General features: G+C 49.8%; 1 protein-coding gene across 1 annotated transcript; it reads right to left on the reverse strand.

The window, feature by feature from the left end:
- Positions 1-9,863: 9,863 nt before the first annotated feature.
- Positions 9,864-18,891, reverse strand: LOC119094098 (DNA-binding protein Ets97D). Its single transcript, XM_037217174.1, has 10 exons — positions 18,808-18,891; positions 16,545-16,735; positions 15,808-15,952; positions 14,752-15,054; positions 14,025-14,163; positions 13,273-13,377; positions 12,285-12,395; positions 11,924-12,013; positions 11,142-11,368; positions 9,864-10,411 (listed from the first exon to the last, which is right to left on the reverse strand). The coding sequence occupies exons 2-10, from the start codon at positions 16,733-16,735 to the stop codon at positions 10,250-10,252; spliced, it is 1,473 nt and encodes a 490-aa protein (XP_037073069.1). The 5' UTR covers positions 18,808-18,891; the 3' UTR covers positions 9,864-10,249.
- Between the last annotated feature and the right edge of the window lie 2,870 nt (positions 18,892-21,761).

Genomic DNA, 21,761 nt, shown 5'->3' on the forward strand with positions numbered 1-21,761 from the left:
ATTTACATGTAACCATCAACACATATCACTACCAAGAGCAATGCAGGAACCTCTGATTACTAGGAAATAAGACGTTCAAGCAACACCAGCATGCCAGGACTGCCATAAATCAAACTGCCAATAAAAGTAACCTATTTAGCAGTTGTGTTTCGATATCTTAACTTAACGCAGCCGTATGAAAAACACTCTTATTTAAACATTTAGCCGTTGACCAGTTCCATTTTTGTACCACACTTATCAAGTCATGGCCAAATAATACTAACGTCCGCAGGATATTGCACCGCTATCAAAACGGCGACAATCATTCCTCCCATTCTCCCACACTACCACACACCACGCACCCAGCCCCGCGGGCACTGTGGATTCACAACCATAAATGAACGGTCTCGCAGCATTACTCTACTCTTCTACTCACCAGTAGATTACGGTACGTTCCTTGCGTGATTACACCAAAAGGAACTCCACGTTCCACCCACCCCCACCGCTACACCACCGACATCTTCGTCTTCTAGTAACTGCTACACTGCGCAGCCAAATGCTGGCATATAACGTGGCTGCTCAGTTAGGGAGAAATCTCCACCATGCCCAAAAACCGACCGCCAGCCATTCGACGTCAGCTATGCACGGGTGTCGATTTGTATTCTTGTAGGTGGGCCACTGCCCCCCCCCCCCCCCAACATATCGTCCGGCCCTCAGTGGCGAGCTTGCCCCTCCCCAACCTACTGAAACCCAAGTACATGTAGGACATTACAAATGCGAGCTCGAATTATATCAAACTTAAAGAAGACTTTTACTAATTGTTTCACAGGTAAAAGGCCTATGAATAGAAAAAAGCGATATCATGCTCATTTTTGTGCACCGGACTGATTAAGTCACGCTTTTTAAAGCTCCGCAAGCGTACCGTGTTTACTTGAGTTTGGTTCTGTTCTTCCTGCATGGTACATGTCTGTAACTACACCATTTATATCTCTTGCTGACTCCGGCCTAGTTTTGTGCTATTGTGGGAGTGTTTTAGCATCATTCAGCGATATTTCAATCAAACAGACTGCAGCAAGCTGCGTTGTTTTGCTACGTCTCATCACAAGACAAAAACAAAGCGGCGAAATATTGGCATAAAAAGGTTGCTTAGTTATTAGCCCGTCTATATTCGGAGGAAGTCTTGCAATGTGGCGACCATCACTCCTACGTCAATATTCGATCAAACAGTTGCAAAAAACGAGACGACACGGGAATATATTTGTGTTCTGTTGAGTACACCACTGCTCCCCCCCCCACCCCCGTTCCAATTTGGCCCCCAACGGTGAGTTTGCCCCCTCCCCAACGTTCTGGATCCTAGGCACAAACAGAGCATTGCAAGTGAAGCATAAGCGTAGAAACGTTTCGAAAAGTGGGAGGCCAAGCCCAGGGCGTACTTCAGGAACTTTTTTCTAGAAAGTAAGCCTGATGACCGTCGGGGGGAGGGGGTGAGATGGAGGAGGTTGTTATCGACCTTTATTCAGATGTCACGGCTGCTGTGGTAGATGTCCATCTAGGGCTGTTTCTCACTGGGGCGCAATCTTGCCTATCCAACTCATCTATGTCATTCGGCAAATTAGGCTATCCAGCTTCCCAAGATTATTCGTCCATTTCAACATTGTCTTTCCTGGGGAGGCGAAATTGCACAAGCCGGTAGGATGTTGGGTCATTGAGGAGGCATCTGCCTTCACAGGGTAAATGCCGAAATACGGCATGGGCGGAGGCTGATGAGAATTTTCAAAGTGAATTGAAGGTTCACAGTGCGACAGATTTTTCATGAGCCTTCCTTTCGCTGGCTGCTTTTCAACAGATAAGGTTTGTCGCAACATTTTAGGCTGAAGCAAATTCTGATGCTTTAAAACTGCTAAAAAACAATGTGACAAAACACCATAAAACTGGAGATTCTAAAAACAACCAAGTCATAGAATGAAAGACCTTCTGTCATATATTCCTTATCTGGGCCCTACTCCCGTCCGCCGTCGGCGGCCATTGCACTGGCCTGGCTATCTCTCTCATGGCTGACTGAAGACTGATCGCATGGCTGCTTTGTTGCGTATTTATGGATCAGCATTACTATTTATTGGTGTGTAAGACATACGTTGGACACCTGCAACAGTACCTTTTTCCGAATTATCTTCTCTTACACCACATCACCCCGGCAAAAGCCTCCTAGAAGCTGTCTGCCTTAGATATGAATTGGCCCAACAGGCATTTCATCGCCCAGCATTCAATGTAGACGACTTGGTCTGCTTTTGTATGTAGGCAGGGGCATAGCCAGAGCCTTGCTAAGAATGAACACAGGGTTGATAAAAGGCTCTCTAATGGTGAACCTCCCCCCCCAAAAAAATAAGGTATGTAGTTTACTTGTGAACAATGGATATGGTTGTCTTCGTTTCATTGTTATATTTACCTTGTAACCAGAACAGAAACCAGAAGGTGCCATGAAATCAATGTTTGTATTTTGCAGTAAAAAAAAAAAACACTGCAGAAATCAGGCGTTGGACGACCACGTGGAATAAATCATCGGCACCCTTAATTTACAATGTCCTAGCGGACTTATCATAGACTGAAAGAACTCAGAGGCTTTGTTGGAATGTTTTATCTGGGTTATACAGGCACTGAAGACGTTGCGAAGGTAGGTTACAGATCGACATGTTTGATCGAAATTTGAAGATGAAAATTTAATTTTAGATCAAGTGGTCAGCAATTTGTATTAATTTGGCCAAGCCATGTTTGTCGGGAAATGTTTAACACTCGTTCAGAACCGATAAGTGACATAGTTTATGACGCGGCCTTTTAACGTCGCTCGCAAATCTTAGCAACAAAACCTCGCGCCAGGCGTTGCAGTCTCTGTTGTCCTCGGAGCGTTAGCCCAGTGGTTAATTTTTTGCCGTGGCCCACCGTCGAACGAAAATGATGACGCTTCTGAAATGACTGCTTTTAAACGTTTCAGTAGATAAGAAGTACAAATTATGTGACGTAACTTCACGCACGTAAAAGCACGCGCACTCACAAATCTTAGTGACAAAAAACTCGACGCCAGGTATTGCAGTCTCCATAGGCCGCGCAGCGTAGGCCCGGCAGCTAATACTGAGTCGCGGCCAACGGGCGGACCAAAATGATGACACTCCTGATAGAAGTACCTTTGAACGCTCTAGGACTTACATTTAGTAGGCAGTCTGGGTGCATGTCTCACGTGTGTGATTTTTAGACTGATGATAAGGAAGAATTGGCCCTTAAATCACCGCGAAGTGGTGCTGGAATCTGGCGGTGGAACTGGAAGAGTAAAGGTATAATCTCTATTTTTCGCATTCCCGTAATTCTAAATCCGTCCAGAAGACAGATTAAAACAGCGCCCACCGTCTGGTGGCAATTGCAGCGGCCGACGCCGTTCGGTTTCACGGGAGCTGCAACCCAGGCCATCGCTGTGCTTGCTCACGAGGTTGCGGGCGAGCACCCTCTTGATAATTAAGCAAAAAACTAATCCATTTGAAAATGAATGTTCTCAGGCAGACATGAGATGGTCTTGTTTGCTTTTTATAATTATTTTGACACTTTATTCAACACTTATGAGACCCGCACTCTACCCAACAATAATGAGACCTCTTACTTCCTTGTGGGCAACGGCCTCTCAAGCAGAAGGGGCACCAGGGGCACATTACCGTTTCTGGTCAAGGGTTGAAGGGCCGCTCTGTCCCACACGGGGCGGGATCTTCTGGTCAATCCGGGGGTCATTAGAGGATGTATCGTATCGCAGTGCTCCCGCGCCTGACACGGGAGGTCTTCTGACCCGCGCCGTTGGACCCGGATCAGCACAGTAAGCCTCATTGACGCGACAACATCCCTAATCGTCGCAGGTGGTCCAATAATTGTCACATATATGTAAGTTACGTTGTTCCGGTGTCTCGCCTCCGGCTCGCTGGTACACACGGTGCGTTCCAAGCCCCTTCTGTATGTCACATTCGTCACAGGCACCCCACACAGTCCGTCGCGCCGGCGCGATAGTCAGTTAACAATAGTCAACGGAATTTAGAAGACCTACTTATTCTTTTGGCATCAGGTGAGCTATGAACGTCAGACCGAAGTCAAAACAAACTTGCTTTTTACCTGAAAGCTTGCTGTATGAGGTAGCTTCTAATGTTCATTTCAAATGCATTAGCATTAGAAACCGCAATAGACATCTGCAATGGACTTCTTAAAGGGAATATTCCACATATGAATGCGTTGAAGCAAACATCAGACATATAACTATTGGTATACTTCTCAGTGAGAAATACTTTTCTATGCAACGCAATATCTCTGTCTCTAAAATACGCTCCTCAATATGTCATTGTTTGAATATGTCGTCGCATTTTGCACAACGGTGATTGAGAGAGCCAATTGACGACCGTTACATTTGGATATTGTGCTCACGCATGACAGATGTGAACGATTCGATAATTGCATCTTGATTAGTTTTGAGGGCTAATGAAATCACAGAGTTTGAAAGACACAATTATGGCGCTTTGGACGCTTGAATGACTTATAAATAGTTTCCTCAAAAAGCCGCACATATTCGCGGGCGTGTAGCTCCGAAACTAGAAGCCTATAAGTCTTAAGAGAGGCAGATCTGCGAAGTGCACCGAATGGTCTCCAAGATGGCTATTTCGGTTCAAAACTCAAAACAAATGTGGTGTTCTACCTTTCAAAGTCAGAGGAGGTAACTAACTTAAAACGACATAGGCAAATATTTTGTTTTCAGGAATGCGCCGCTAGCTTAATCCTTGCTGTTTATTCAAATGCAAGAATCAAAACAATGATTTTATTATTTTGGCATCCATGGCCTTATAAATGTCAAACAAGGCCGCTGAGCTTAAATGAACATCAATGGTCTTTTGCTTAGAACAAATATCTGTATTCACGGTGGTTGCGCAAGGGGCCTGAGGCTCTTTGGACACCGATCTTGAGTTTAGCCTTGTTTGACCTTATTTGACCCAAAAGTCAAAATGCAGGACTGCCATATTTTGACGCAACTGGGACCACATGCGGGGCAAACCAACGCTGTAAATTTGGTGTCTCTAATTTTCTTAGTTTTTCATTTCAGTTGGCCAAAATGACCCCCTCCCTACCCGAGCGAAGGGTATTCAACGGCCAACCGGGCGCGTGTTAAACCAAACCCGGTCCAACATTAACACCCAAAAACGCAACGATTTACTAGCAACTACGTTCGGAAGAATCACGTAAACTGTCCATTATATTAGCGGGGAGCATTACTCACATAGATAAGACAGTAGCATCAGCCTCATTCCTCGGATAAAAACCAGGAGAATGGATATAAGTTGGGTTAAAAAGTGATTTCAAAAACCCGTTCACACGTCGCACATACGTAAGCATACCTTCTGTACTCCAGGAAAGATGAGATTGATCCAGATAAGCGTGAGTGCTGTCGTTCTACAAAGGCTTTCTATCGGAAAGTTTCTATGATTGCCTCGTTCAATAAAACCTTAACAAAGTTGACAGAACGAGCTAATACCTCAGTGTTCTTGGAGAAAATATGCGTCACAGGCTTCAGTGAGCCTTCAATAAACCGCGGGACTAAACTTGTTTTTTCGGCAGGCAAACAAGAATTCAATGCGTAGATGAGTTTTAGCTAGTTTTTTTCTGGGTTCTTGAGAGGTTCAGTTAGCACTTTCTGGCAGCTAATACTTCTGTCTTATCTAGGTTGGGAAGAATCCTTGAAACGTGCCGACCCCCACTTCGACATTAATATTCAATGCAACAGTCACGAAATCCTGACGATCGAAGCACCCAACTAAACCTTTAGCGGTAATCGTCCAACAATGACCAGCAAAACAGCGCTAGACACTTCGGACATGCCCAACGTGAGTATAGCATTGCAGCCTGAAGTCCGCCTTACAGCTGCCTGCCGGGGTTCTCCGTGGCAGCCTTTAATAGTCGCGCACGTCAACTTACACAAGTAATTCTTGAATCAAACGCGTCCAACAGCGTCTTAAGCCACATGGCATCGACTACAAGTCGGTTACCGAAACCCAGTGTTGTTCATCGAAGCCCAACAAAATATTTTTTCCCCGGCGACAACATCTCGCACCGAGCGCACCGGGACATTGAGATCCACAGAACGGCAATCTCGGATTTAAGGACCGTTATCTTTATAGCACATAAATCTGAAACCTGCATTTTTTAAGAGAGGAAAAAATCCATAATATATGGATGCAATGCTGTAAATGCCAAAACATCGGAAGGTGTATCATTGAGACAGAGACAAAGAATAACAAGCACACTAACAGGAAGCTTCTTCTTACCCGGAGAATATGAGAGTTTCATAAGTATTTAATAAAGTAAATCAAAATGAGGTGAGACATTAAATTAGGCGGACCCATGGTGCCTGAGGTCAATCCTCCTCCAGAATCGTCAAGTGAAACAAATTACGCAAAAAGTTTTGGGCCTGTGTTTGCAATCTTAGGAGCCAGAGCAGCGCTGGGCCGGGGCTACAGTTTCTGTAAAATCGAGAGCCATTGGCCTCTGCAGGTAACGACAGACGCCGGGCGCGCGAGAACGACCGTTGTGAAGTAATCCTTCGAGCGTTTCAAAATCAATTTGTATCGTTCAAAGGTTAGACTGGGATGTACACTTCAGCCGTGTGATTTTGAGGTTGGTAGACCTCTGAACAGCTTAAAGGTTACAACACGGAAATGAAAATTTTGCGTCTTTTCTTTTCCAGCTCCCCCACCAGATTCCAGCACGATTTTACAGTACTGCCAATGCAATTAGTTCCTATTGGCAATCTAAAACTCGTGTAGGTGATGTGTTCTCTTCGGCTTCCTTCTAAACGGACGAATTGAAACTTTAAAGCGTTCAAAGACGCGTCTTTCAGATGCGTCATCGTTCTCGTCCGGCCGTCGGCCACCTCCTGGTGTTAACCGGAGAGGGAGACCGAGGCAGTGCTGCCGGCGGAGACTGCAACGCTGGAAGTTGGATTTTGTTTCTTGGGCTTGCAAGCGCGCATGTTTATCACTGCCTGATCCCTTTTTTCGCTAATCAGTCCTGAACGTAGCTCAGCATTCCCAGACTCGTGGGATGGCGATGTCAACTCCAAACGTTGATCCCGTTTCGATCCACAGTCGACGTTCGCGGAGTCCTCAATGCCTATCGCCGTAGAGCAAAGAAACGAAAAGAAAAATTCGGCGAAAACCCTGAATGCCATCAGTTAACAAAACAAACAAGCAAACAAACAAACAAAAAACTGACACAGTATGAGAGGAACATCAGAAAATAATGCAAAAGTTGTCTTCTGTGCAGTTATTTAGCACCTGACGCCTTCAGCTTCTTCGGTTAAAAATACGAACAGAACTGGATCTTCCCGTTGCTATTTGGCTACTGATGAGGTTGAAGCGAGTAAAAAGATTAAAGAAGCGAAGAGCAACTCGTGCAATGATTTTTTCGTGGGGGTCTTTGTTAACTCTGTGGCCCCTGCCCCCAACCGCACCTACCCCCGACCCTACCAAGACTAGCTGAAAGAGATGCGGTAACCCGGGTGTTTTTTTAACCCTGTCATGGGCGCCCTGACTTTATAGACTTGTGCGGAAGTACGCAGGGATTCCAGCTGTGCTATTACAACAACGTCACACCAACGCCAAAGAAGCTCATACGTAAAACAATGCAATCACCATTGCTGCCGAATGTGTTTTACAGAATCTGTGTTGTCGCCACAGATCTGAAATTTTTCGGCCAGGGTGATAGAGGACCTCCAAATGTACGATCATCGTCAGTGCCGTCCGGAGGTGGTTAGGGTGGCTGAGCGTGGGTGAGCTCATTGAGCACCGAGTACGCATGCAGTATCATCACTAGAACCAGCTCAAGTAGTACTGCTGTTACAATCAAACTGGATTGGGCATGGCGTCGACAAGACCGGCGCTTCGTTTGCCACGCGTTCGAACTGAAGCAAGATCGGGAGATTCTGTTCGGAGGCACAATAGCTTGGAGAAGTGCACCCCAAAAGTACAGCAGCCTCGCAATGCGTGTTCAATGAAGCGAACGGGAAAAGTCATTTCAAACATAAAAGAAGTTGCATACGCGTAGTTACGGAGTGGCTGAGGACCACTGCCTTAGATGTGTGGAGGAGCTCTTGTGTCTTGTTTTAACTGAATTGCGTATATTTTGTCGATTACATTTTGATTTGTCAAGGATGTGCGTGTAAAATGGTTGTGATAGACACGTGTATTCTGAACAGCCCATTTTTGTAACTACGTATATGGATGATGAGTGAACTACCTAGGCTTCCACTGACATATTATACGCATATTTCACATTTCGGTACGCAAAAGGGCATCCCTTCTGTTACACTAAAGTGGCATGCTTCTAAGATGCTGATGCAAACTGCGGCTTCAATAAGTGATTGCTGCGGATAAGCACATTTAACCCTCAAAATACGTCATGAGTGTTGATATATATATATATATATATATATATATATATATATATATATATATATATATATATATATATATATATATATGTATATGTGTATATATATATACATATACATATGCATATACATATATATATATATATACATATACATATACATATACATATACACATATATATACATATATATATAATATATATATATCCCTTCTTACATATATATATATATATATATATATATATATATATATATCAACACTTATGCAGCCAAATATTGTGGACGAAAGTTTTTCACACCTGTCCCTTTTTGGGGACTTCACCTGAGGACTGAGCGTGATATAGCTCTCTTCCCTCCATTGCTGTCCATCAGAACCTGATTTTTGCTCCATGCGTAACGGGATTTATCGACGCCCTGGCACGTAAAATGCAGCACAGTGACAATATCTTAGCATGGCATTTATAGAGCAATGCGAAGCCATTGTTTGGGAGGGATTGACGCGCCACATTGTCATGCAGCCAGCGCATACAATCCCACCAAGACGGCCGCACTGTGTGGGTGCGCAGCGGTCTTAAAAATGGCGACAAGAATAGCCATGCTTGCGTCACAGCATTCTCGGCAATATCACTCGAGACGGTGGCTTGTAAAAAGCACTTCGTGATTTCCGTCGTTCTGCATCGTCTGGGACTATACACTTGTCATAAAATGTGATATTGTCTGCTCTGCACAAAATAAATTAGGGAAAATATGTTGCTGGCCAATCATTTTAAGGCCTACAGCTTTGCTCTCATAGATGAGCGTGAGCGTCTAGTACTCTGTACCCAAGTATCACAGTAGTATAAGAGCTTCTCCTCACCCTCAATGGTGCTCTGCGACACACTAAGCCGCTGAGGCTATGCGGCGGCGTCCGTCTCTCATCCTGGCACGAAGGGTGGGCACACGGGAATCCAACCCCGCACCTCCGGTCTACTGTTCACAGAGCATTCATGGTGCGAGTGCGCTTCTTGATAATGCGCTGCACCAATCTTAACGAATGTTTAGACCCACCTCACGAATACATAATCACCGAACGGACATGCCAATGATGGTACTACCGAGCATCATCTTACCTATGGGCTCATAGTCCCCAAACTTGCTCACTTTTCGTGACGACAATCAATAAATCATCGATTAGTGGCGCATCCAGGATTTCTTCCCCACGAAATATCCATTTCGTCTCCGATGATAAAAGATAGGCGACAGTTGTGCGTAGTTTATTTGCTTTTTCACACTGTGCAACAATGGACGAATTTGCCAATACGAGACTGCAGCTAGTTCGTGACACAAATAGTTGCGCCGGCGCGACTGGACTGAACCCAATTATTTTACTTACCAACATGTTCGCTGATGTTTTTGGTAAACCCCACCCGCAAACAAGCAGCCACTAAACGAGCGTATAAATGTTGTACTATCACCCACGCGAGTACAGCTCGAGTAGGTCTACAAAGTTCACAGCCTGATACAAACGGTGACTGACAGGACCGTCTGTCCGGTACTTCGCGGACCAGTGACTGGCGGGGGCACCGCGCGACACGGGTCCGCCAGTCTTGCCCTCCGAGCGACCTCTTGAGGGCAAGCCACGGTCACCATGCGACGCGGCCACACACGGCCGGCAGCTCCCCGTGCTCAGCTCTGGGGATGAGCGACCTGACCCCGTCCTCGAGCAGCCCTGATCAGCTGACCCTTCCCTCACTACGGCACTTCGCCGGCGGCGGGAGCTTCCCTGAAGGGAGGCCGGGTCCCGCAGCCGTCGCCGCGGCACGGCCGATCCTAGAGCAGGCCCCCAGCAATCTTGGCGCGCAGCCGCTGCTTCTTGGCCAGGTTCTCGCGGTGCTCGGCCTCCATGACGAGCCGCGCCAGCTCGGCCGGGCTGTAGCCCAGCACGGCGCGTAGATCGCAGATGAACTTGTACACGAACCGCTTGCCCGACACCTGGCGGCGGGACGGCAGAGGTCACTGTACCGGGAAGGCCGGCCAGCGCACGCCACGCAGGGCGACGGTCACGGGCAGAGCAAGGGACGCTCTCCGTCCGCGAGCGCCCGTGATGGGTTCGGCAGGGATGCGCACTAGACCAACCAGGCGAAGGTTTAGGCACTGCAGCAAGGCGAAGGTTTCGGGGAATTTAAATTCTTAATAATGTTAGCATCAGGCTATTGTAGCGCACGAGAGCAAAGCACCCAGCACACATAAGGCGACCCAACAAAGACCCACCCACGGTAAGTGCGATCCAGAAATGTAATACGTGTTTGTCACAGATCTGCCGCTCAACCGCCACAACCAATCGCTGCAGGGGAAGAACAGGCACTGCGTCGTCGCCCTGGACGCAGTGGACGTTACAGCAAGCTCCCCTCCATTCCGCTCCTAGAAAGCTGCTTCTGACTGAAGGGTTAGCACGACTAAAAGGCAAATAGCCTCCATGGCTGGGGAACTGACCAACGACAAATAACAAGGCAAATGCTGCCACTCAATATCGGCTTAGGTAAGGTGAGAGTCAGTTCGCTTTACGGTGTATTCCGGTGGCACATCTGGGGTCCAAAACTATCCCAGATCACGGGCGCAAAGCAAACTAGACGCCAGACCCATTACATTCCCGTGGAGCCCGTCGATAATTGAAGCCGCTGAAGCCGGTTCGCTCATCAGAGTCCGGCCAGGCGGGTCCCACCTTCTGCAGCATGTCGCTGTCGTAGTAGTAGCGCAGCGCCCGGCTCAGCTTCTCGTAGTTCATATTGGGCTTGTTCTTGCGCTGGCCCCAGAGGTACGCGACCATCTCGGGGTCATTGAACTTGAACTCGCCGTCGGTGCCGACCCAGTGGATGATCTCCCGGCGAGATTTGTCTGTCAACAGCTCCAACAGGAACTGCCACAGCTGGATGTGGCCCGCCACCGTGTCTGCCAGCCAGGAGCGCAGCTGCACTTCACACATCGCAGGCGAGGGGGCATCTTCTCGAGAACCAGGCATTCTGTGCTGATTGCAATGGTTTCGATCAATGGTCTAAGCCCACGGACGCCCTGTCAGTGGGCGGCAGCTGACTGTGAACCGGCGAGCACCATCAGCTCTGTGACGGACGCGTGTGACGGCTGACGTCCGCCACGAGAGCCTGCCGACATCACCTGGAGACATCACAGAGACATCGCCTGGCTCGCGGACGCAGCGCCGCAAAACTCCACATGGGCGCTTCACGCGGGTCCAATACACAGCAGCGGCACTCGGTGATCAAAACAATGCCGAGATGTATTCCCGGGCATGTGCAAACGGCGGCGAAAGGCGTTGCAATTGGATCACTATGCAGTCATCTGGGTCACTATGCAGTCATCTGGGTCACTATGCAGTCATCCAAACTATATGAGATGTTAGGTCGACATCTGACTTTTCCATTTGAGTTGATTTCACGGCGACATGCTTTTGGTATAAGACAAGGGGGTTGAGTCGGGTTAGCTACTTACTGTTTGCGAAGTCCGGTCCGTCAAGGTTAAACTTCGCTTTAATCTTTTTTGGTTTCACGGTTGTGACAACCTCTTCTCGCTGAACAATAGCTGTTGAAAAATAAGATGCCAACATTATCACAACGGACTCTGAAAACGGCATGCTTAAAGAAATAGATGGACACAGACTGCCATTCTTACCACTTGTTTATCTACACAGAAATCACAGCTTTAAATCACCACGTTCCAACTCAATATCTGACAGCCGAGCTCCACATCTGCAGGCGAGTCTTCGTCGCCTTACAAAAACACACACAAACAGCCGGCCCCGAGTGCCGCGCCAGCAGCGCCACCCCGTGCTAGGACGGCGTGCAGCACTCACCGACAAACTTGCACTTCCTGAGCAGCTCCAGATGTGTCCAGAAGAGGTCGTTCGGGTCGGTGGGCACCAGCTCAGTGAACCTGCCCTTCTCTATCGCGCACAGGTCCACGCCTGCAACATGAGCGACGGCGCGCGCTGTGACCGCGCCGCACTACACAGCCAACACGCATGAGAGTTCACTGTCTGCTGCTCCAACTAGCCAAGCCACATGTTCCAAGTGCTGCATATGCACCAAGCGAGTGACAACAGGAGACCAAGCCCCCTGCCAGCAGTGCCCGTGAATTGCAGCTATGCCAAGATCGGCCACACGCATTTAACCCAATGCTTTTTAAGCTCTGAGATGAGCGACAGAGGCGCCCAAGAATGTATGCGACAAGAGAAAAATATACGTGCTGGCCACAAGACTTCATCACAAGAATCACAAGATTTTTGTCCCACGCTCCCGACAGTTCAACGGTTCATATCTTCTGAGCCAGTATCCCAAAATTAAAAGATAACCAAGGCCTATTTTCGTTGAGTGCTTTGGACGACTACTACCCACCAGGGATACCGCACCCAAACGGCAGGCGCAGTGACAGGCCAAAACAATCCACACGTGCACAAGGATACACGTGGATTACATTGGCTAGTTGCAAGCACATCATGCAACGGATTGCCATCCCTCGGCCCTACCAGGGGGGGGGGGGGGGGGAGAGTCCGTGAGCCTCAGACCCAAGTTCGCCACGAGACTCCGAAGCCAGATACCAAATGGCAATGCAGATACTAGATGACGATACACATACTCCACGACGATACAGACACTAGATGAAGATACATATACTCGTTGACGATACAGATACTAGATGACGATAGATACTCGATCACGATACAGATACTAGATAGCTATACTGATAATAGATGGTGATACAGATACTAGATGACGATACAAATGCTAGATGATGACACAGATACTAGATGACAATGCAGATACTACAGGTGGGCAGCCTACCGGTGAGCGTGTCGAACTCCTGACGGTGGATCTCCGCCAGCGGGAACTGCTCCAGCGCCCAGCCGAGCCAGTGGCGCACGTGCTCCTGGTCCCAGCACATGGGGTCTGCGGCCGGACGCCCACCCCGGTCAGCACGGACGCAAATACTCTTCGGAGGCTCGGTGCGTCCGTATGCACGTGGCAACAGCACAAAAGCGGGCGGGACACGTGGAGTAAGCGGCGCGCCTTGGCACACTCAACGGCACGGTTAGTGAACAACTGCGACCTGGTTGGAATCGCTCTTAAGCGTCAGAACACTGCATAACACCCACCACATGCTGACTGGGTCGCATCCGAGCTTTGTGCACCTTAGATCACCCATCACTCGCATGAATTACTCGACACACACAAACAATGGGAGCGTCCAGCCATTAAGGAGTGAAAAAGTGAAAAAGACTTTGTGCAAATAGTATGAATAAGTATAGCCAGTTAAGCCCAGCCCCAATATGGACCATCCATTTCAACACACCTCAGCGAATAAGAGCCGACACATCTCCATCACGGTCGACCTGCTTGAAAAACATTGTAGCTACAATCTGCCAGCTGCTGGGTGATATATAGCCTTGACAATAAAACCATGATAATACAACCTCAGCGGCTGGCAGTCCCGCGAAGTGCCGCACGACAGCCACATACTCGCCACAGCCACCGCCTGAGCGCGCCATGGACCGCGCATCCACAGCCGCTGGCCGCGCGCGCCGCCAGCGTCTCACCTGTAGGGATGTTGAAGGTGGCCTGCAGCTCCTTGAACTTGGGCGAGAGCGCCCAGCGCGTCACCTGACGCGTCTCCTGCTGGGGCGGCGTCTTGGGCGCGCTGGGCGGCCGGCGCTGTTTGGCTGGCGGCGGCGAAGCCGGCGCGCCCCTCGGCCGCCGGCGCCAGTTGCTCTGCGGGCGGCCGGGGCCAAGTAAGCGGCACCGGGGCCGGGTGAGCGGCGCCGGGGCCGGGTGAGTGACGCCGGGGCCGGGTGAGCGACGCCGGGGCCAGCCGGGACGGGCAAGCTCGCGGCGGCGACAGAGCAGCGTCAGGCAGGCCAACAGACCGCACACGCAGGCAGAACGAGCCACGCCAGTGAGATGCAACCCGGCTGCAGCACACGTCATGTGTAACCTGCGGCTTCTGGTGGGAGGCGGCCGTGCAGCTGCCCGATGTCTGATGTTGATAAAAGCGCGCAAGGTCATGTGGTATCGTTTCTAATACCTCCGTGACTGCGTATCATATGTGTTTTGAAGTGTGAAGTGTGCAAAACTAATAAAAAACTGGCTCTTAAAAAGACTTGCAGCTTCTACTGCAGAGAACAGGCTGCACACGATTGATAATCGTGGACTTGATACGCATGGTAGCGTGCTACTGCGTGATACACATGACACCGCATGCATACAATAACATACCGCCGCGGAGCGCTCCCTGCAATGAGCCCTCGACGAGGGGTGGCAGCCCACCCTCGTCCACGGCGACTCACCCTGCACCTCCTGCACCTCGACGTCCTCATCCAGGACGCTTTCGAGTGGGTCTCGCTCGTCACCGAGCTCGTCCGGCTCGTCCTCTGGCGTGGGCGAGGCCGGCACCGGCCGCTTGAGGCCGCGCACCGGCCGCCGCTGGCGCGCCATGTACTCCTCGCTCGGCTTCAGCACGTCGATGATGTTGATCATGCGGCGGCCGTGGCCGATCGACAGCTCAACGTTGACCTGGACCACGCCCTCGCCCTCGATACACTGCTCGGCCAGCGTGTGCTCCGGCTCGAGCTGGCGGAAACCGGCGGTGACGTCATATACACTGCTCGGCCAGCGTGTGCTCCAGCTCGAGCTGGTGGCAGCCCTGGGTGACGTCATATACACTGCAAGGCCAGCGTGTGCTCCGGCTCGAGCTAGTGGCAGCCCTGGGTGACGTCATATACACTGCTCGGCCAGCGTGTGCTCCGGCTCGAGCTAGTGGCAGCCCTGGGTGACGTCATATACACTGCTCGGCCAGCGTGTGCTTCGGCTCGAGCTGGTGGCAGCCCTGGGTGACGTCATATACACTGCTCGGCCAGCGTGTGCTCCGGCTCGAGCTGGTGGCAGCCCTGGGTGACGTCATATACACTGCAAGGCCAGCGTGTGCTTCGGCTCGAGCTGGCGGCAACCAGCGGTGACGTCATATACACTGCAAGGGCCGGCGTGTGTTCCGGCTCGAGCTGGCGGCAGCCCTGGGTGACGTCATATACACTGCCAGGCCGGCGTGTGCTCCGGCTCGAGCTGGCGGCAGCCCGGGGGTGACGTCAAAAACGCGTCACGGGGCTACTGCAGAGGGGCTGTCACCCCGCTGATGCCCCCCCCCCCCCCCTCCTCCGGCCAAAGGGACACAGGGCGGTGATGTCAGTTACAGGCGGACAGGCCAGACCTGCACTGTTCCCCGCAGGATGTTGTCCCACAGCAAGACACCTAATAGCCAAGCCATTCCCAGCAGACCACCTCAGCCACCTCCGGCCCGCGTCGCACCCGGCCGCGGCCGCATCTCACCTGCTGCACGCCCTGCAGCCAGTACTCGTAGCCGGCCAGCTCCATGCTCATGCGCTGCTCGAGCAGCCCGCGCAGCGAGGCGAGCGGCTCCTGCAGGTCGATGTGCTCCGTCAGCTGCATGGTGCCCTCACCCTCGCTGGACTGCCTGCCGGGCGCCGGTCAGGCGGGTCAGGCCCGGCTAGCTGGCGGCGCTGGGGCTTTACGACGCGATCAGGCTATGTGGCGTCGCCTTTCTCATCCGTGCACCGCGGGCGAGCGAACCCCTCATCTTTGGTTTCCGAGACATGCAGCCCAACAACCGGACTACCGGCACCCCAGTTAGTTGCCAGCTGGAATGGATACTAATGAACACAAACGTGAAAAACTATTCATAATCCCAGTTCTGTGTTAACAATTACCACTACAAAACAGCATATATCCATCCAGTTATCATGACAGATGTACTGAGGCTCTGTTCAGGAGCTGGCCAAAGAGGCAGGTAATGAAGATGGTCACAACAACCGGCGGATGGACGCAATCTCGCGGAAAATGCATTTTTAAAGATAATGCATAACTGCCGCAACAAATGATGTCAGAAGACTGCAAGCAGCCATTCACAATTAACAAAGATTGCCTCCACATTGACCTATCTGTGGATAACTATAGCAACAGACCCCCTGCTGACCACCACCACAACTCCAGCACTTGCCCAATGCAAGGCAGCTTGGCAGCCTGGCCATATAAAGCAGTATGCTCACCTGCGCCGCTCGTGCGGGTCCAGCACCATGTCCTCGTCTCGCAGTGAGTCAGCCACATAGCTGATGTTGGGCGGCGAGTAGTCGGCGTCCACATCAGAGCCGTCCAGCTCGTCCACGCTGTCCACCTCGTCATTGGAGAACTCGGCCGACGAGCCGTACTCCTCGCCACTGAGATCGGAGCTGTCTGACATCTGGGCAGAAGGGTCAGCAGTGTCAGCAGATGGTCTCACACTGCACAGCACTGGCCAGCAACATGTACAGTGTAGGCCCTAATGCACAATGTAGTCATGCATGGTGGCATGCTTGTGCACATGCATGATCCCAGGCAACTAATGTGCAAGTGAGGATTCACACCTGATGTGTTAAGTTGACAGGATATAATTTTTGAGCGAAGTACGTCAATAATGGATACCACACCTGATTCAAGTCATGCCGTTCTTTTTGCTGGGAGTTTTTACCCGCTCTACAATAATTAAGTAAAGTTTGGTTTTAGCATGGGCCCATGAGAGGTGAAATCATGGTAACAACACAACTTAAACAGCATTTTAGTCTTATGGTATTACTGCCGAAAATTGAAGGCAAAAAGGGCAGTAGATGGGAATTGTTATTGTTCACAACCAAATGTTTTGAAATAAAAATCTTGCGGTTGCTTGTTAAAGGAGGCCTTTGACCAGAACACTTGGCTTTCATTTTGCAAGAGTAATTGGGTGAGCCCTGTTCTAGGCCAATCTACCTAGGGTATCACCCAGCTTTTTCTTGGACTTGGGTCAATTATCCATCTTAAGGACATGAAACCTTGTTTTATGACTTTTCTGGGTTGCCTTTCTCATGCTTTGCCTTTTATGAGAAAGTTGGATTAGTCTTTTAACTGGGAGGTCTTAATCTGCATGTTCATGAAGCGTACCCCTCAAAAAGCCTATGTTTAAGATGAGCCTAAGTTTGTTCTTGTTCAAGATACACTACACCTTGGCAAATGCACTTGCATAAATCACAAATGGCAATGCATACCTGATAGGTGAGTACACATGCCTCTGAGTATAGATGGTTTAGGTTTTTTCCAGGACTGGAACCAAGCAAGGGCATGACATCATGAGGCCTATCACAACCAAACCATTTCTAAGCCCTTGCTCTAATACACAATATACCTCTACAGCTCTACATTCCCATGTTCATAAGTTGATGTGGCTCTATTGGCATACACAAAGTAAAGATGCCTTCCTTTACAATGTAACCTTATATTCCCAGCTGGCTTTGTCAGGCAGGGTAGCATGCTAGACTGATTAGAGGGAGTGGACCTGTCAAAATATTTTCTCACTTTCCTTCCCCTGGACCCTGGACAAAACTTCTTCTAGAACCTAGATGCAGTTTGCTGAGATGAGCCCTGCACATCCTAACAAAAAATTATTTGCAGCAACTGGCTGAAGAGTCCACCAGTGTCCATTCTAATATTTTTGTAGCAACCAATTATAAAAATGAGCTATCATATTCAAAGTATCACCATGGTTTCCTGACCTCCAATTTAGGCCCAGTTAGCCCTAAAGCTAACACAATTACTGATATTTCAAAACAAATCTTCTTGTTAAAGCAAAATGAACAACTCAGGAGGGTATGCTGTCTATTACATATGTAACACAAACAACAAGGGTCTGGTATGCCCAATTTACTACTATGTGTATGTCAATAAAAAATGGGCATCATGGGCAACTTAATTCCTATTCCTAACAGTGATCACAACTTAGGTAAGTGTTTAGAAGAGAGGGGTATGCAGAGGGCCCAGCAACTTTACCCCAAACCTGCAGTTATTATTAGCTGCAGTAGGCAGACAGCCCACTAATTCATCAATTACAAGCTTTATTTTACATCTACAATTTAGGAGATCATAATTAACTCTAAAAATTGAGCAATAATGACCTGGAAGTCAAGCTTTCATCGTTATCCTACATGTTTTGCAAATTTGTTTACCATATTCCAAACAAAACTGGGCCCCAAACTAACAATAAGGTGCGGGGGGAGGGGAACTAACTCCAGGGATGGAGTTCCAACAAAAAATCCCACTGGAAGGCAGACATATCCTGGCCACCGGGGAATACATCACACATACAACGCATGCACCGCGGGAACAAGGGACAACTGACAAACAAAAGGCGGAAGCCCGGGGAAAACGTAACGATCAGCGACTCCCCAGTCGCAGAGAAGGGTAAGTTCCAAAGGCAATGCCTTAAATCTTCCGTCCTCATCATCATCATGCAAGTGTAGGACCAACCTTGCGCCGAAAATACCTTGGAAGACCCTGCGTATAGCCCGCCCCAACACGTGCACACACAGCACGGTGCGATTCCGCCCAACCCCACCAATTCCATCCCCATACTTCTAAGCAAGGCTACTAGAGTAAAAGACTGCGCAGACGTGACGTCACCATAGGACTACGGTTTGGTAGCCCGTAGTATGGTTCTTAGTTGATACTACAGAAAGGTAGATACAAAATAGTAATAGAACTGAAAACTGAGATTTCACGAAGGACATAGGTATTGCGACTAGAAATTGTAGATTTTGCATTTTGAACCTTCTTAAAAGATACCATTTCTAGGATCTGCTTCCGAAATAAATCCTACTAAACCACATTTTGTAGTTTCAGTATCTGCGATATATTCGTGGTGGTCAACGTTCCTGAATGCTTATGTTTGATGCCGTTTATTAAAATGAATATTGGTATGTAAATAAACAAATATTTTGTGTAATGTTCGCGTTGGAGTTATAATTGGTAATGACTGTCCATTTAACTTCATATTTCAGGACCTATATAGAGTGAAATGTGAAAATGAGGTAATATGGGGAGCACAGGTGCCAAGAATTTCGCTGTCGCTGTGCTGAGATCTTCCTAGGCGGGAAGATCGTGGAAGAACTTAGGAGTTCGAAGTGACCGCCGCTCGGCGGATCCCTATCAGAAGGGAAGGAGAGTTGGCGCCCACCAACAACCTCATACTCACGTTCAGTCGCCCTGACTTACCGTCCGAGACACGTGTGGGATGCGTATGTGTGAAAGTTCGTCAGTTTGTGCGCAACCCCGTACGGTGCTATCAGTGCCAGCCATTTGGTCACATCAAACCCAACTGTCGGAACCGCGCAGCGTGTGGCAAATGTGCGTCCCTCGATCACATGAAGGAAGTCTGCACTTCTCACAAGCCCCACTGTGTCAAATGCGGCAAGGACCAGGATCCGCATACGTGGTATGACCGTGCATGCCCAACCTACGCCAAGGAGAACGAAATCATATGAATTAAACCTTCTAAAAACTCATCTGTCCGCGAACTCGAGAACTTCATGGTGAAACTCACCCAAAAACATCCATGATAAAAATATTATGCATCGAAAATGAAAGCTTTGTTACCCCACACTAATATGATCGGGGAAATGACGGCTGTTCATTTTCGTAACTTCCGAGGTCATTTGGCCTATCAGTTGTACCTCCAGCACGCGCGCTGGACTCACAGTCAGCAGCCCAAGCTCCGTCCCCACCAACCGAGCAGTCCGTGGCCGCCGTGCTGCTGGCCTCCTCGGCACTGGTTGGATAGCCAACGAATGACGGTTGGATGACAGTTCAGTGTAGAAGCAGTGTCCGCGCGCCTCCGGGCATTCCTTCTTCTGAGACTCCACCGGTCTCCTCATCGCAAACACCCCTCGCCAGTGCCTGTGAGCGTGTGGCAGAGACAATGGAGCATCAGGAAGCTGACAGGACGCGCCCGCGAGGCCAAGCGGGCGCGTCTGGTTGAGCAAGAGAAGACGAAGGTGATAACCGGCTGTCGGGAGCGGACCAGGGGCTCGCTCCCGCGAGGGAAGCCGGTCCACCGTCCAGACGACGCGTGGAGGCCCCTGGTGGAACATCCAGGGTTTGAAGGCAGCTGAATGAGTCCTTCGGCGCCGCCATCTAGGTTCACGGTTTCACCGGCGCCGTCCCCTTCTACAGTGGGGCGCCCGGAAAAGTGTGGCCCTCCCTGGCCCATTTCGCCCCCAGACGGCAGCCCACGTATTCGGCCCAGAACCCAGCTGGCGTCGTTGGGATCAGACCCCGGTGGGTTCTTGAAACCCATAGTTAAAGCGTCTGAGTCTGCTGCGGCCAGCCCAGCCGAGTACTTTTAAAGCAAGTCTGTTTTACACTTACAACCCAAACACATGCCCCTACCCGCTCCCCCTGTGGGCGTCGACACTGCGGAGTGATAGGAAGCTAAGGACCATCCTCACTCTTTATCTCCATGACGAATTTTTACAGTGGAACGGCAGGGGCGTACGAACAAGCTACCAGGATCTCCATGTATGCATTAACGAGCGGCGTCCGGTGGTGGTATGTCTCAAGGAGACAAAACTAGCACCTGACAGCGTTTTTTTTTTTTGTCTGTCGGGTTAAGCTGTTTGGCGGCGAGATTTACCAGCTGACCCTGCTGCACATGGTGGCGTTCTTATGGCTGTGCACCACAGCGTGTCTGCTCAAAGGCTGAATATAAACACGGAGCTTCAAGCTGTCGCGGTCAAAGTGTTTTTAAACTGCTGTACGATCACCAGATACTCAATCTTTTCGCCTCCTTGGACAGGGTTTCCGTCCGCTCATCTAAGACACCTGGCGGCTAAGCTTCCGCTGTCTATCCCTATATTAGGTGATTTTGACGCTCACCACTCAGCGTGGGGATATGTCCCGGGCAAACGCTCGCCGGAAGCGCTGAGAAGCCCCCTTACATGAAGAAGTCGCTGTGCCCCTTAAACACGGGCATTCGAACCCGTTTTACGCTCCCATCGGGACAGGCATCGACAATCGACTTGAGTCTTTTGAGTCCACAACTGATCAACCATTTTGGCTGGTGGGTGTCAGACGATCCCATCGGAAGTGACCACTTTCCCATCTAGATCAAGTACCGGGCTGACGTTCTCCTCTGTTCTGGACCACAGCGCTGGAATTTCAGAAAACAAGTTTCAAGCGATGATCGAGCATTTTCCTTTCCAAGCAAGTAGTGAGTGAACCCCCGTCAGTAGAGGATTTGACTTCGTTGATTTTGCGGTCTGCGGAAGGGCGTTTATGGCGAACGTCGGGCTGTCCTTGCCGACCTCCCGTCCCATGGTGGACACAGCAGTGTCGGGACGCCGTCTGTGCCCGTAAGAGGGCCGTTAAGAAGCTTGACCGTTAGGGCACGACGTAGAGTCTAATTACATTCCAATGAGCACGAGCGG

Source organism: Pollicipes pollicipes, unplaced genomic scaffold (assembly GCF_011947565.3).
Source record: "Pollicipes pollicipes isolate AB1234 unplaced genomic scaffold, Ppol_2.1 Scaffold_4002;HRSCAF=4701_pilon_pilon_pilon, whole genome shotgun sequence".
NCBI lineage: Eukaryota > Metazoa > Arthropoda > Thecostraca > Pollicipedomorpha > Pollicipedidae > Pollicipes > Pollicipes pollicipes.